Source organism: Osmerus mordax, chromosome 16 (assembly GCF_038355195.1).
Source record: "Osmerus mordax isolate fOsmMor3 chromosome 16, fOsmMor3.pri, whole genome shotgun sequence".
Taxonomy (NCBI): domain Eukaryota; kingdom Metazoa; phylum Chordata; class Actinopteri; order Osmeriformes; family Osmeridae; genus Osmerus; species Osmerus mordax.
The window spans coordinates 1,988,490-2,004,742 of record NC_090065.1 but is presented as its reverse complement, the minus strand read 5'-3'; the positions used below and the strand labels follow the sequence as shown (position 1 = coordinate 2,004,742).

The 16,253-nt window shown below is 50.2% G+C and overlaps 3 protein-coding genes across 5 annotated transcripts in view; 2 read left to right on the top strand and 1 right to left on the bottom strand.

The window, feature by feature from the left end:
• Window positions 1–1,751: 1,751 nt before the first annotated feature.
• On the bottom strand, window positions 1,752–9,306 carry mau2 (MAU2 sister chromatid cohesion factor). Of its 2 annotated transcripts, none has more exons than XM_067253297.1 (19): window positions 8,995–9,306; window positions 8,743–8,760; window positions 8,487–8,552; window positions 7,996–8,091; window positions 7,632–7,726; window positions 7,481–7,508; window positions 6,999–7,154; window positions 6,744–6,890; window positions 6,340–6,430; window positions 6,114–6,217; window positions 5,783–5,860; window positions 5,551–5,616; window positions 5,270–5,353; window positions 5,075–5,124; window positions 4,821–4,898; window positions 3,725–3,836; window positions 3,032–3,122; window positions 2,407–2,534; window positions 1,752–1,841 (listed from the first exon to the last, which is right to left on the bottom strand). In XM_067253297.1, exons 1-19 carry the CDS (start codon window positions 9,226–9,228, stop codon window positions 1,767–1,769), a joined length of 1,797 nt encoding a protein of 598 aa, XP_067109398.1. In that variant the 5' UTR covers window positions 9,229–9,306; the 3' UTR covers window positions 1,752–1,766. The 2 variants fall into 2 exon arrangements, with proteins under 2 accessions (XP_067109398.1, XP_067109397.1); XM_067253296.1 differs by lacking the exon at window positions 1,752–1,841 and adding an exon at window positions 1,883–2,303 and having other exon boundaries at window positions 2,377–2,534.
• A 335-nt stretch (window positions 9,307–9,641) lies between these two features.
• On the top strand, window positions 9,642–13,288 carry armc6 (armadillo repeat containing 6). Of its 2 annotated transcripts, none has more exons than XM_067253540.1 (8): window positions 9,642–9,843; window positions 10,077–10,231; window positions 10,377–10,459; window positions 10,699–11,275; window positions 11,693–11,838; window positions 12,153–12,284; window positions 12,583–12,720; window positions 13,025–13,288. In XM_067253540.1, exons 2-8 carry the CDS (start codon window positions 10,111–10,113, stop codon window positions 13,235–13,237), a joined length of 1,410 nt encoding a protein of 469 aa, XP_067109641.1. In that variant the 5' UTR covers window positions 9,642–9,843; window positions 10,077–10,110; the 3' UTR covers window positions 13,238–13,288. The 2 variants fall into 2 exon arrangements, with proteins under 2 accessions (XP_067109641.1, XP_067109642.1); XM_067253541.1 differs by having other exon boundaries at window positions 9,811–9,887.
• A 1,242-nt stretch (window positions 13,289–14,530) lies between these two features.
• slc25a42 (solute carrier family 25 member 42) overlaps window positions 14,531–16,253 on the top strand; it is a 7,323-nt gene continuing 5,600 nt past the window's right edge. The window contains exons 1-2 of the mRNA XM_067253326.1: window positions 14,531–14,586; window positions 14,802–14,881. The gene's annotated coding sequence lies outside the window, so the exon portion shown is untranslated. The remainder of the gene's footprint in view (window positions 14,587–14,801; window positions 14,882–16,253) is intronic.

The following is a 16,253-nucleotide window of genomic DNA, read 5'->3' as shown; positions in this document are numbered from 1 at the left end:
GCTAGTTAGGAGATAAGCTTGGACCTAGTTCTAGTATTATATAACGTACTTTTAACTATCAAATTCTCGATTTGCATTCATGCCAAGTGAAAGAATGGAGTTGCCCCCCAGGCTCGACCCTCACCTGATCCCAACTGCCATTCTCAAATCTGGGTTCCAAAGTGAGGTCACTCGAGGCCAACTGACAAATAATTGAATAATAACAAGTAAAAAATCTACCAATTCCAACACATTGAATCCAAAAAACATTATAGTGAGAAAACACAGTAGACAATTTCCTATGGAAAATTTATTATTATTTTTTCTTCATAATGTGTCGGAAGAAAGTCTTTCAAAACAGGAGTTAAAAAATATAGCCTCACAACATCATATCGGAATATAACACTTGAAAATAATCCAAAACATATAACTAAAGCTATTGTTTTATAACTGACCAAATTCAGAAATTCCAAAGCATTATTCATAAAAATGTTGCAATCCACAAAGAAGGGAAAAAGTCACAAACTCTTAAGTTTCTGTAATATCTACACGCATGAAAAAAAGCTGCAAAATGAAACTTTAAAGAAAATGATGTATTCTCAAATGTGAAATATAAATAGTCAAACTGTTTTTTTTGCACAGTAGTATGTGTCATTGTAGAATGGCATTTATGGCCTTCAGAATAAAATATTTAAAAGTTGTTATTCACTTCACAATAAAAACTGACTGACTGAGAATTGTGAGAATTGCCAGGGCAAGTTTGACAAGGGTTAAAACCCCTATCAGTAACTGTTTAAAAATAGATGCATAAAAAAAAAAAGTATTTGTTTTGATGTGACAACAGGTTGCTCAAAGACATCCCAGCAGCACCCCCCTGTGACCACAGAGGGCACCACCAGAGGACATATTGGAAAATAATTTTCAAACGTGTCCAGATTTAAGTCAATATCAAAAACGAAAAGAAAAACAGATAGAAAATATTGATTGTGTGTGAGGAGGAAAATGAGATTATAGGAAAAAATTACAGATATGTATCTGGCTCTGAACCTCCCTCATTTTAAAAGAAGCCACAAAATTACATAGCCAATACGATCTTCAGTGAGTCATAAATAACACTAGCAGATACAAATATTGTACACTGGGTTCCTCTATCCCGGCTCTCCAATGCACTTCACTGAACGATAGGTAAACAGAAAATAAACAGACAAACTGTTACTGATCTGAGGAACACAAACACAGCAACCAAACAGTGGGAGCGACTTTTGACGGTCGTTCAAAACAGAATATAACTGACTCTTAACTGAGACCCCCCAGTAAAAACACTACATCTAGATAAAATAATAAGTTAAGGTCATTCGAATTCGAAATTCTGTAAGTAACCATGGTAATGTTCTGTATCACTACTGGCTGGGAAATGATGTTGGCATGGCAGCGGCTATGAAGCTGGCAAATGTTGGTGAAGACAGACATCAGGGCCATATGCAAATCTGGGGCAAAGGAGTGTGTCTTTCTCTCTCCCTCTGTCTCCCTCCCTCTTTCTATTAATTTGTGTTTTCTATATCTCCCCCCGCAAACCCCCCCCCCCCCCTCTCTCTCCTTCTTTCCACCCCCCCCCTCTCTCCTTCCTTCCTTCCTTCCTTCCCTCCCCCCCTCTCTCCTCCCTCCCCCCCCTCTCTCCTCCCTCCCTCCCTCCCTCCCTCCCTCCCTCCCTCCCTCCCTCCCTCCCTCCCTCCCTCCCTCCCTCCCTCCCTCCCTCCCTCCCTCCCTCCCTCCTGACTCCTCCCTCCTCAGAGCAGGCTGGCCAGGCTGGTAGTGGGTCCGTTCTGGGCCTGGAACTGACCTGGGGGAGGGCCCTCCGTCCACTGTAACACACACACACACGCACGCACGCACGCACGCACACACGCACACACGCACGCACGCACACACGCACACACGCACACACGCACACACGCACACACACACACACACACACACACACAAAAAGGTTAAAACAACTGACTGCGTCTCACAGGATGGAGATCACGTCTCGTATTCAGAGTAGACTAGAAAACTGTAGCACCAAGATTATATTTTACGCTCAAGTCAGAATACTGTATAACTGCTTTCCTGGACCAGATTACCCCCCATTCTTGTGAACATGATGTAATGCCTCTGGGGTTGTAATGACTGACTGACTGACTGGCTGATCGACTGACTGTCTGGACTGACTGACTGTCTGGAGTGACTGACTGTCTGGAGTGATTGACTGTCTGCACTGACTGTCTGTCTGGACTGTCTGGAGCGACTGACTGTCTGCACTGTCTGTCTGTCTGTCTGTCTGTCTGTCTGTCTGTCTGTCTGGACTGACTGTCTGTCTGGACTGACTGTCTGTCTGGACTGACTGTCTGGACTGACTGTCTGTCTGTCTGTCTGTCTGGTTCTTACGCTGATGAGGTTGTGTTCGGGGAGGCTGCATGCGGCGATGTGGTCCTGCAGGAGCTGCTGGGAGAAGTTCTGGTGCATCTGAGCCGCCTCGTGAGCATCTATACTGTTCCCACACGTCTTGTTCAGGTCTGCAGGAACACGAGAGAACACCAGCAGTGAGGAACGTCCACAGAGCAATGAGGAACATGGACAGAACATAGTGAGTGAGACACACAGAGAACACAGTAGAACATCAGTGTTGCATCAACACAGGGCCTAGCTAGCACCACCAGCACCTCAGATGCACTATCCGCATCAGGTGCGGATAGTGCATCCGTCTGGACCAGGTCTCATCAGAGATGGTGAGTGTGTATGCGTGGTGAGAGTGTGTGTGTAGTGAGAGTGGGTGTGCGTAGTGAGAGTGCGTAGTGAGAGTGTGTAGTGAGTGTGTGAGTGCGTGGTGAGTGTGCGTGTTGAATGTGTGTAGTGAGTGTGTGTGTGCGTGGTGAATGTGTGTAGTGAGAGTGTGTGTGTGCGTGGTGAGTGTGTGTAGTGAGAGTGTGTGCGCGTGGTGAGTGTGTGTAGTGAGAGTGTGTGTGCATGGTGAGTGTGTGTGTAAGTGTGTGTGTGTGTACTGAGTGTTTACCCTTGAGCAGAGCAGAGGACCACAGCTGCACAGACATGTCAGGGATCTTGCTGGCCAGTTGCATGGCAGGAACCACCATGTTGCTGCTCTCCTGGGAACCACACCACACATCAGCACAACCACTAACACTCATCACAACAAGAGGCAACATACACAGGGGGATTTGAACCTGCAACCTCTGGATCGCCAGTCAACTACACTCTACTCAACTACGCGCACAAAGTTCTGAAGCCACTCTAGAAAAAAACCCGTCAGATTACTGGGCGTCAAGAAAGTTGCCTGGCTTCCCTTAAACCTGCGCTTTTAGTATGTAACATGTAACAAGATGACCTGGGTTAGAAGGTTCTAGAGCAGCCATTCCCGCCATTACCTTTTCCACTTTGCAGCCCACCTGCATAGATCAAATATCTTTGTGGCTGCCCAACACATCCGTTCCCTTAATTTGCGCTTATCACACATGTTTAACAACACCACGAGAGCCAAACAGCTCGCTTTAACGGCAGTTTGTATTTGAGCGATCTAAGAAGACAAAGTGTCCATCCAGGCCACAGTAAGCACACACCTGTATTACCCGATCGGACCACTAGTGGGCCGAGGCCCACAGGTTGGGAATCGCTGTTCTAGAGGGTTCTATGTTTGACTCAGACATGGTGCAGTCCTGGGTTAGAAGGTTCTAGAGTGTGGTCCACTCACCCGGTGGTTCCCCAGCACAAAGAAGATGTGTCCCAGCAGCACGAGTGAGCAGGCCGTCAGACGGTTCAGATCCTCAGCGTTGGACATCTTCAGAGTCTCCCTCAGGAACCTCCTGGCGACACACACACACACAATGAGCACAGCCGTGGGCACAAGGGTTAGACCAGGGGAGGGTGAAGGGAGTGGACCAGGGAACGTTAGACCAGGAGGGTGGAGACCAGGTGGAGGGGGGAGAGGGGAGGGTGGAGACCAGGTGGAGGGTGGAGACCAGGTGGAGGGGGGAGAGGGGAGGGTGGAGACCAGGTCGAGGGGGGAGACCAGGTGGAGGGGGGAGAGGGGAGGGTGGAGACCAGGTGGAGGGTGGAGACCAGGTCGAGGGGGGAGACCAGGTGGAGGGGGGAGAGGGGAGGGTGTAGACCAGGTGGAGACCAGGTGGAGGGTGGAGACCAGGTCGAGGGTGTAGACCAGGTCGAGGGGGGAGACCAGGTGGAGGGGGGAGAGGGGAGGGTGGAGACCAGGTGGAGGGTGGAGACCAGGTCGAGGGGGGAGACCAGGTGGAGGGGGGAGAGGGGAGGGTGGAGACCAGGTCGAGGGGGGAGACCAGGTGGAGGGGGGAGAGGGGAGGGTGTAGACCAGGTGGAGGGGGGAGAGGGGAGGGGGGAGACCAGGTGGAGGGGGGAGAGGGGAGGGGGGAGACCAGGTGGAGGGGGGAGAGGGGAGGGTGGAGACCAGGTGGAGGGTGGAGACCAGGTCGAGGGGGGAGACCAGGTGGAGGGGGGAGAGGGGAGGGTGTAGACCAGGTGGAGGGGGGGAGAGGGGAGGGTGTAGACCAGGTGGAGGGGGGAGAGGGGAGGGTGTAGACCAGGTGGAGGGGGGAGAGGGGAGGGTGGAGACCAGGTGGAGGGGGGAGAGGGGAGGGTGTAGACCAGGTGGAGGGGGGAGAGGGGAGGGTGGAGACCAGGTCGAGGGTGTAGACCAGGTGGAGGGGGGAGAGGGGAGGGGGGAGACCAGGTGGAGGGGGGAGAGGGGAGGATGGAGACCAGGTGGAGGGGGGAGAGGGGAGGGTGGAGACCAGGTGGAGGGTGAAGCTACGTACTTGGCCTCGTTGTAGCGTCCCTGGAAGAAGGAGAAGAGCCCCCGGATGTAGAAGGCTGCAGCGCGCAGGCAGTGAGAGCTGGGGAGGCAGTCACACCATCAGTAACCACCCAACCAACACACACACCTAGAACCCCTGACGGCGTTCAGGTCACTGAACAACTGTGTAACCATGGAGCCCCATGGAGGCGGGGTTAGCTGACAGCGAGCTTGTGGTGAGGCTGGCGCGAGGGGTGTTCTAGAACGTTCTCCTACCTGACTGGGAAGTTGTGGTCTGGGTTGATCCTCTCCAGAAGGCTGTAGAGCTGGAGAGGGATGAGAGGAACCAGTTAAACTAGAAGGACACACACACACACACCCCCCACACACCCAGGTGCACACACACAAACATGCACTCACAGGCACACACACCACAAACACACACACACTCTCTCTCTCTCTCTGTCTGACCTCCTGTTGCCTGGTGCCCTCCCTGATGTAGACGCTGGCCAGGTTGGTCACGATGAAGGCCCAGAGCTCCTGGTGAGTGGTCAGCTGAAGACACACAGGTCAGAGGTCAGGTCAGAGGTTGTCTGTCCGCCCCCTGAAACTTATACTCAATTAATCAATCCAGTGTGTGTGTGTTTGTGTGTGTGTGTGGTGAAAGGGCTTACCTGCAGGGCTGTGTGTGTGTGTGTGGTGACATGGCTTACCTGCAGGGCTGTGTGTGTGTGTGTGGTGACAGGGCTTACCTGCAGGGCTGTGGTAAACTGGGCTTCTGCGTTGTCCATGCAGTTGACTGAGATACAATACAGCCCCTGGAAACAGCAGAGACACAGTCAGAACAACACACACACTCACACACAGACTGTGAGACGGCTAGTGTGTGGATGTGTGTTTGTGTGACCGGGTGTACATTACTGAAAGAGAATGTGTTTGTGTGTGTGTGAGAGTCAATGAATGTGTGTAAAGGGTGGTACTCACTAGTAGTGTGTGAAGCTGGGCTGCGTGGTTGGAGAATAACCTGGGAGACTGCTGACACAGCTGACACACCTGAGAGATCTGCACACACACGCAATCAACTATAACATAGGTCGACCTCCAAGATTCCTGAAAGGGATATAGCCATTCATATCCATCCTTCTCACAAGCTCTCTCACAAGCTCTCTCACAAGCTCCCTCCCTCCCTCCCTCCCTCCCTCCCTCCCTCCCTCCCTCCCTCCCTCCCTCCCTCCCTCCCTCCCTCCCTCCCTCCCTCCCTCCCTCCCTCCCTCCCTCCCTCCCTCCCTCCCTCCCTCCCTCCCTCCCTCCCTACCTCCTGCAGGGCGGTGGCCTTGTGTCCCGTCACCAACCGACACATGATGATGTGCTCCAGCAGAATCACCTGGAAGGTGGAGAGGATGGGACTGCTGTCCAGCACTGAAATACACACACACATTAGTGTCCAGCACAGTGACTAACACACTCCAGCCCCACACAGTTGCCCCTCCTCCCTGTCTGTCTAACACTGTACTACACACACACACACACACTATACTCACTCTTCAGTTTCTCCAGCTGCATCAGAGCTTTGTCTGTGTATTTCTGAGCCTTCTCCAGGTAGCCTGCTTGCATGGAGTGCATGACCGTCACCTTGAAGAGGAAATAACACCTTTAACGTCCTTACACCACCCTCCACACCAGCTACACCACCCTCCGTGCCAGCTACACCACCCTCCACACCAGCTACACCACCCTCCACACCAGCTACACCACCCTCCGTGCCAGCTACACCACCCTCCGTGCCAGCTACACCACCCTCCGTGCCAGCTACACCACCCTCCTGCCAGCTACACCACCCTCCTGCCAGCTACACCACCCTCCTGCCAGCTACACCACCCTCCTGCCAGCTTCACACGGGTTCCTCTATTATGTCATTCTGTCCTGTTTTGTTCTTTTTCCTCACCAAGTAGACGAGCACACACATGTGCTCCTTGGGCAGCCAATGGAAGAGGTCGGCCGGGTTGCTAGGCAGGATCTCGTCATCATGGAGTGTGGAGATGGTCTGGATGCACTGTTGCAGCTGTTTCAGACACGGTTTCACACTCTTCACCTGCAACACACACACACAACCTCAGACATATCCTCAGGAGAGAGAGTTGGAGTGAGAGAGAGATACTAGACCGACAGGCCCCTGGGCGGGCAGGCTGAGCGTGCGTACCTGCCCTGCGTCCAGGTAGTGTGTGACCTGCAGCACCAGGAAGAACACCCTGAGGGACTCCTTCTGGATGGGGTTCCCCTGCCACGTCTCCACGATGGTCCCGCACAGCGTCAGCAGAGGGTGCACCTCGCCCAGCTTCCTCTCCATCAGGAGCAGCTGGGGCACACAGACAGGCGGGCGGGGAGACAGGGTGGGAGGGAGACAGGGAGACATGGAGGCAGGCAGGGAGACATGGAGGCAGGCAGGGAGACAGGGAGGGAGACAGGGAGGGAGACAGGGAGGGAGACAGGGAGGCAGGGAGACGGGGAGGCAGAGAGCGAGACAGGGAGGCAGGGAGACAGTCAGGCGGGGAGACAGGCAGGCAGGGAGACAGGGAGGGAGAGAGGGAGGGAGACAAGAAAGACAGTCATTATAAATAAAGTACCGTTCTTGTGTATCTAGGGTATAGAATGAGGTCGATATTAGCGATGATGCAAACTCACCATCCCTTTACTCAACAGAAACAGGGCTCTGTGTGAGGGAAGAAAGACACAGGAGTCAGATCAGCTGACCAGGCCTTATCTAACTACACAACAGAGTATTATGGTCTGTCAGGGTCAGGATTAGCAGGGTGAGGGAGGCGTGGTCCTCTACCTGGTGTACTCGGAGCCCACCACGCGCGCATACTCCGCCCCGACCCCCAGGAGGTCGCAGGCTGACACCAGGTCCTTCTCCAGGGTGTGGAGTTGCTGAGAGAGACACACAGACAGAGAGAGAGGTTGAACTCTGACCTGGAACTGAACATGGACCTACCCACATAGTAGAGCAAAACACGAGAACGAGGAAACCGAAACACCAGCATTCATAAAAGTAGCGTTGACCCTACTTTGGACGTACTTTAAACGTACTTTTGGATAATACTTTTAATCACGTCAAAGGCTGTTTAAAAATACAAAAAAACGTATTGAGACAGAAGTAGAATCCTTGACTGAGGCATAATGGGAGTTCAAGTTCTTACCGCCAGTTGGAACAGCAGTCGACAGTGCCAGTAAGGAGTCTGCTGGGAGATCTGGATAGCCTTCCTCAACAAGGGCTTGGCTGAATCCACCAGGTTCTTCAAACAAGGACAAGACAAGCACAGTTCACTGTTTAGATGGTTTATTCATCAGCGCCACATCACACCAAATTGACTTGGGAGAAATGTCTGGCAACCAGTGGTGTATTTTTTTTGCAACACAGGGGCAGTAGTTTACAAGGGCAGGTCTCTACTTGATCGTCTTACTGTTTCCAAGTTCACTTACATGCAAAAGCAGCTCATTGAGGAAAAAGATGACAAAGGGATTACTTATCATTCTGACTACAGTGACGGTTTCAATCACCAACAAACCAAAGTGGAAATAACAAACACATTATGCTGACTAAGTCAACAACAATGACGAATTGCGGTGGTAATCTTTCAAACTTGACTGTTGGTTTTAATCTGTTCATTTTTTTGTAGATATCGCCTACCTGTTGGCAGTAGAGCTCTGATAGGAGACTGGCAGCCTCAAATTTGACATCTTCGAACTGGGGAATCTGACATTACTTGTAAAGGCGTAACACGCATGCAATTCTGCCAAACATTACTGTTTTAAGTAGTGCATATATCTGCGCATACTGTTGTACAGATTTTAAAGGAGACAATCATAAGAGAACAGAAGAATCAAATGCAATTGCACACACGAAGACACAAACGGGTTCTGTCAAAATATGAGCAAAAGGATACTTGTTGTGAAATGAACCACTAAAAAGAAAAACAAACAACTTAGTTAAATCGACAGCAGTTGATATTACGTATCAGATTGTGCATTATTTAATATGATTATACAACAATGCACATGATCAACTTAGCACTAAAGTCGTGTTGGAAAATTCCACGTTTAAAAATGCTAGCAACTACTATGAGATTAGCATCAGCAGTATAGCCAAACTGAGGCCTACGTAACTACATCCACGGTGTTTCCAACAGATCGCTCACCGCTTTCTCCAAGTGGCTGCGGGCCAGTTCGGTGTTTTTGGTGTGGTGATATAGAACCGAACCCAGTTGAAGATGCGTTCGGGCCTCCACCCTTTGCGGTGGCTTGAACTGAAACACCGCTTGCAAACAATGAACACATAAGCGGATCTTGGGTGGGCTTGATGTTCGGAAATGTTCTGCAAAGCCGAGTAAGGCTAGATACCAAGGTTCTGGGGCCTCTCCGCTCGTCGCCATTGTGCTGACAACAAAAACAACAACAATCGTCAAGACTGCCCGCTTGGTTCTCCCTTCGGCTCGCCCTCCGAGCGCTGATCTCCGTACAGCTATGCTTTTGTTTTGATGATTGATTATGTTGCTCGTAGGATCCGAGTAGCTGGCCTTGGATCTGTGCAATAGACAAGTCGACACACGATGTCGCTAAAAGTGAGTTCCCGGGCAGCCCTGCGGTGCACTGCTCTCCCACACTAGTGCAGTTTCATATTTAAAATAACCGCCTTTTATATTAATCTTATGTTAATATATCTTTTAATTTATAATTATGGGTGATAATATCAGTCACATGTTTTATAACGTTTCAAACTATCGTTGTAGGTCATTTCCAATGTAAAATAATTTCAGTATTAAGATAACATCAAGCGGAACACAACTCAAATGTTTCTCATTAACCGAGATAGTTTAGATGTAGGACTTAGTTACGCATTTTGGTATTCAGAAAAAACTGCGTGACCATCAGTAACAATGGCCAGGGTTTTACGTTAATAGCGTAAACCGCTGTCGTTAGTTCAGGGGCAGGTTGGGCTTGTGGTTCGTTATCAACTGGCAGCAGCAACCGGGCATCATTGGGCGTTGGTGAGAGATTGTTTTTTTGTTTTTTTGACCGTAACTGTAAAACTGTAAGTCATTCATGTTAAATTCAGAAAGTCATTTTTTTCTTGTTAGTTAGCCATGCTGCTATTCCTGGCCTTGCGTTGTTCAAGAAACAACTCGTTATAGCCAGGTATCAAAACGCAAAGCCAGCAACCATCAACAAAGCTACAGGGCTAAAATAATAATGTTCCACAAACGAAATGCTGTCATTACAGATCTGTTTGAAAGAAATAGCCTGAAACCTTGATCATGGCGCTACGCCGGATAACCCAAGAAACCTTCGATGCGGTTGTCAAGGAAAACATTGAGGAGTTCGACATGAGCCCCGACGAAGCACTGCGGGAAGCAGTGGAACAGTTTCAGTCTCAAGGTACGACTGAAATGTGACAGGTTGTTACTCACACAGATACACAACCCCCCCCCCCCTACCATACTAACCCTACCTAAACTAACAGCGGTGTGCAGCCTGACGTTAAACAATCGCCTAGCAACATGTTCCCCCCTCTAATCCTCAGGTGTGGACCTGAGCTGTATAGTTCAGGCTGTACCGACAGCCGTGTCTGATGAGCAAGACGAACAAGCTCACGAGGTCCTACAGGTCGGTCTGAATCCTAACTGCCTTCTGCTCAGCCAATGATATCACACACTCCACACCTTATTACAATTGTTTGGAAATTCCGTCCGTCGTCACCAATACTGATAAGTTCAATTAAATTCAAAACACTTTTATTTGTCCCAGAGGGGCGATTTGCTGAGGCATAATAGTAATAATAGTAGTACAGTAAGCAACACAATACAGGAAGAAAAGTACTAATGAACCCGCCCTGATGTACCCAGGCCCTGGAGTCTCTCCAGATAGCCCAGACCTCCAGCGGGCCTTCGGACACCCGCGTCAACAAGGAGCTACAACGCTTCACCCACCAATGTTCGCTCGGCTTCGCCCAGAGACACCTGGCGGCCCAGAAGCAAGCCTACCCCGTCATCCTCTCCACCTGCCGGGCCTCACTGGGGGGCTCGGGGCCCCTGCTGACCTCCCTGACCGCCCTGGCCTCACTGATGGACGGACAGCCCGACCTGCTGGACCCAGAGGGCCGCGAGCTCCTGGTGAGGGTGCTGGCCGCGCACAGAGACGACCCCGACGTGACTTGCGTGGCCGTGCGCGCCGTGCGGCTCTGCTGCCTGAAGCACGAGCAGAACCGTCAGGACCTGGTGAAGGCCGGCGTGCTGGCGCTGCTGGTCGATGCCCTGGCACAGCACGCGGCGCGAGCCAGCCTGGTCAGGGAGGTGTGTCTGGCGCTGAGGGTCATGACCTTCGACGACGACATCAGGGTCACGTTCGGGAACGCTCACGAGCACGCCAAGATGATCGTTCTGGAACACGGCGGGCTGAAGGTGCTCATCGAGGCGGCAAAAGGTGAGAGCCTGCGGGGGGGAAACGGGAAATCCAGACAGCTGAAGGTTCCATGGGCGGAGAGAAGACGAATATTTCATGGTCGAAACGTTCACCCTATTTTAGGGAGAGCGGTCTTTTGGTGACTAGGTTTCATGTACATTTACATTTCATGTAGTCATTTAGCAGACGCTCTTATCCAGAGCAACTTACAGTAAGTAGAGGGACATTCCCCCCGAGGCAAGTAGGGTGAAGTGCCTTTCCTCTGGGACACAACATCATTTTGCACGGCCGAGAATCAAACCAGCAACCTTCTGATTACTAGCCCGACTCCCTAACTGCTCAGCCATCTGACCCCTGTAGGCTAGTGTAAAGCACTTAGTCGAAAAACAATGATTAACTTGTGTTGTTGTTTAAATGTGTTGTCTCCCTCCATCCCAGCCCACCCTGAAAACACGTTGGTGCTGAGCGAGTTGTGTGCCACCCTATCCCGTCTGGCCGTGAGGAACGAGTTCTGTCAGGACATCTGTGACCTCGGGGGGTTGAAGTTCATGATGAGCCTGCTGGCAGAGGGCATGGATTCCCAGGTGAGAACAAGCTCAGGGGAGATGGAAGGGCTGGAATGTCGACAGGCCAGAAGGGAAACCTCGTAAACTGGTGCCCTGGTTATCAAGGATGTTTGTTCAGTCTACCCTGAGAGTATGTGTGAAAGAAAGAGTGTGTGAGAGACAGAGAGTGTGAGAGAGTATATCTCTGTATGCATAGAGCAGTATGACATCTCTTTGGGATTGTAAATCGAATAAACTACAAAGCGTAGCTGAGCCTGTGTGTTGCTGTGTGGTAAGCCATGGCTTCAGGTCTGGGTAACGTAGTCCTTCCCGTGTGTCTGTGTTCCTCTCAGGAGCTGGTCCGCCAGCTGCTGAGTGCTCTGAGGGCCATAGCGGGGAACGATGACGTGAAGGACGCCATCGTGAACGCCGGCGGCGTGGAGCTCATCGTCATCGCCATGAACAGACACATTACTAACGCACAGGTCAGTCAGGGTTCACACTTCCTGGTGTGTGTGAGAGAGAGAGTGCGTGTGTGTGAGAGAGTGCGTGTGAGAATGCGTGTGTGTGTGAGAGTGCGTGCGTGTAAGAGAGTGCATGCATGTTTGCGTGCGTGCGTGTGTGAGAGTGCATACGTGCGTGTGTGTGAGAGAGTGCGTGTGTGTGAGAGAGTGCGTGTGAGAGAGTGCGTGTGTGTGTGTGTGAGAGTGCATACGTGCATGTGTGTGACAAAACACAGCTGTTGTTTTGGTTCCTCATGGTGCCGTTGTTGACCCTCTGCAGGTGTGTGACCAGGGCTGCGCCTCGCTTAGCGTGCTGGCGCTCCGGAAACCCAGCAACTGCAGAGTCATCATGGACGAGGGCGGGGCCATGGCTGCCCTGCAGGCCATGAAGACACACCCCCAGGACGTCAACGTGCAGGTAGCCCCGCCCCCTCGGCCCCCTACCTCACATGTGAACCACATGCTCTTCACAACTCACGTTAACTTTACCTGGGATCGCTTTCATTTATCGCTGTTGAATTATTCATAAGTATGCAGTGGCATAACAACATCTCTGACGTTGATATGATGTCACGGGTGAGCGAGTTGACTGTAGCAAGATGGCCGCCACGTGCGGACGTTTGACTCCGTTGTCCGGCAACGCGGACGAGACATCTAGTGTTTATATATATCTATGGTCCATACTGTCTGAAGACACTTCCTGTTTCCTGTCCCCTGTCCAGAAACAGGCGTGCATGCTGCTGAGGAACATGGTGGCCCGCATGCAGAAGCTCACCCAGCCCATCCTGGAGATGGGAGCGGAGGCCCTGATCAGCCAGGCGCTGGCGACCCACCAGGACTGCCACGACGTGGGCCGCGCCGCCCTGCGGGACCTGGGCTGCCAGGTGGAGCTCCGGGAGCTGTGGACAGGAAAGAAGGGGAGCCTCACCAACTGACCGGCCTGGTGGTCTGGGGCGTCCGCCTACCCTGATCAGGGAGGGAGAGGGAGGGAGAGAGAGAAGAGGGTGGGAGAGAGGGAGGAAGAGAGAGAAAGAGAGAGAGAGGGAGAGGGGAGAAGAGAGAGAGGGGGGAGAGAGAGAGAGAGAGAGAGAGAGAGGGAGGGAGAGGGGAGGAGAGGAGAGAGAGAGAGAAGAGGGGGGAGGGAGGGGAGGAGAGGAGAGAGAGAGAAGAGGGGGGGAGAGAGAGAGGGGGAGAGGGAGGGAGAGGGGAGGAGAGAGAGAGAGAAGAGGGGGGGGGAGACAGAGGGGGGAGAGAGAGAGAGGGAGAGAGGGAGGGAGGGAGGGAGGGAGAGGGGAGGAGAGAGAAGAGGGGGAGAGAGAGGGGAGGAGAGAGAGAGAAGAGGGGGGGGAGAGAGTGTTTTGCTTCCCCACTTACATGTGGTCTTGGTTGTGTGAAGAGTGGAACGTAAATATTCTGTAAGGGTCTCTGTAAATGGTCTCTCAACAGTTTTTTAGAGCCCTGTCCTCTCGCTGTAGATACAATGCACACTAGGCAGTGTACAGTCCCATGGCACAGGCTATAGTCTTACACAGTACTAGGTTTATAGGTGTCAAGGCATATGGCTCATACAGTTTGTGTAATTTAATCTGTATGTATAAAATATGTATTTGTTATTTTTGGCTGTTCAAACAAGTGCGTTTGAGGCAATGGGCCGATTATGAAGTGTACTTAGTTTGACGGAGCTGTGCTGCAGTTCCTTCACTGTGGTGGTCGTTGATTATCATTTCGTTTCAATTCTGTTTCTGCAAACTTGGTCGTTTTTGTTCTACTATGTACTTAATGCCTTAGGATTCTCACTGCACGTGAGCCCAGACATCCCGTACAAAGCTAGAATCACATGTATACACTTACATTCAAGTTCAGCGTTTTAATATTATTTATTACCTGCTGCGATTCTGCAAATGTAAAACTGGAAATTTTCGCATAGTTACGTGTTCATTTCTGGAGTTATGTTTACAACTTGCATGCCAAAACAATAAAACAACTAGGATACGAGCACGTGTGTTGTGAATGTGTGAATATGCTTTCTTTAGCTGCACAAAGGGACAAAAAAATCCTCTTAAAAAAAAAGGGAATTTCACGTTTTTTCTGTGTAAACGCCCCTCGAATGGACCTATCCAGGCATGCGCTACCAACCACTGACTTCAACTCCCAGAATTCCGTTGTACTCGCCCTTGTCAAACCATCCACTATCGTTGTCAGTCTAGCAAAACAGCATGGAAGTGTTCAGTCACGCAAAGTCAGTTGGGGCAGTGGAACAGCAAAAACAAATGTGTTCTTCCAGGTTTGAAACATGTTAAAACCCCAACTTAAGTAAACTTTGTAGAGTTTGTTTTTCTAACAACGTTAATAGGTTTTGAGCAATTTATCAGATAGCTTATGCTAGCTTGTTAGCAGACTGGCTAATGCTTGCTAACGTACAGTATTTGTGTGTAAAATAGTTACGAACTTCACACTTAAATACACTCAGACAGTCAAAGTGCATTGTCCCTCCGCTAGCAATAATAGAAAAACGAAGCTGAATTAGATCTACGACCAAAACAAGAGGAATCTACAGGTGGTGTGAAGATAGCGACAAGGTAAGAGTTTTTTGGGTTTAGGGTTAGAATGCTGATAATCTGTAATTTGCTAGTTGCTGAACACCTACATTCTTAGCTAGCCACACAGCCCAACAATCGAAGCGCGCTTTGGATGTGTTGACAAGAGAAGCGAGACACCAATCAAGCATTGCCAACCTATAGACAAAACATGTCAGTTTGAGATAAGAGTCTCCAGTGTTGCTTTCTAGCTAGACACCAACCTGTCAAAAGTGAGCTTCGTGTCAAAAAGAATGAAGCATGAAATCAGACGTGTCCTGAAACACCCTATTCTGTACCGCTTGTACAACACATGTTGTATATTAATAGCCCTCGAAACTTCCTACAGCCTTGCTAGATAGGCTAGGAATGTATTTCACACTTATTTACACCCGCTACCCTGTCACGATCACAGTGATGGACACATCTAAACCCTTCAAGGTCTGCGGTATGTTATTATAAAACCGTTCTCTGGATTATGGCCTTATGGCATGTACAAACGCACGACTAAAGATGCACCCATTTACATTTAGTCATTTACATTTAGTCATTTAGCAGACGCTCTTATCCAGAGCGTCTGCTAACCAAACTCATCCTCGGAAAAAACCAGAAAAGCCTCTTGCCTACAGTGTAGCTGCAGGGGTGTGGTGTGTTTATGCTACAGCTTTCAATGCATGTGAGTTAGTGACTCACATGCTCTGAATCATGACAATAGGTCCCCTTAACCTTTTACCCTAATACCATCTTCTTCACCACAGTAAATGTGCTGTGTCATTGCAGATAATCAGTTGACTGCTTCAGTCATTCATTCTCAAAGATCTTTCCCTGAGTAATTGTTTGGTGTTAGAAGTAGCAACATGTTTTCCTGAACCTTCCCCCACTAGACTGGCCTTGGTGTCTCTATAACATCTAGTTAGGCATTACATCATAATCTGGTTCAGTTTTAAAAGCAGCGGTAGCTTTCTTCATAACGTAGGCTTACATGAACCGTGACTGACTGCCTACACTGTTCCTACTGTGTGTGTGTGTGTGTTATTGTAGAGGTATGAGACCTGTGAGAGGAGCGCTGTAAACAGATCTTCATTGATAGATGAGCAAGCAGAGATAGGAGAGGTGGGAGGTGAGGTGAGGTGAGAAGGGAGATAGAGGAGAGAAGGGAGATAGAGAGACTGTATAAGGGAGATAGAGAGAGGAGAGAAGGGAGATAGGGAGATAGAGACTGTATAAGAGAGATAGAGGGGAGAAGGGAGATAGGGAGATAGAGAGACTGTATAAGGGAGATAGAGAGAGGAGAGAAGGGAGATAGGGAGATAGAGAGACTGTAGAAGGGAGATAGAGAGAGGAGAGAAGGGAGATAGGGAGATAGAGAGACTGT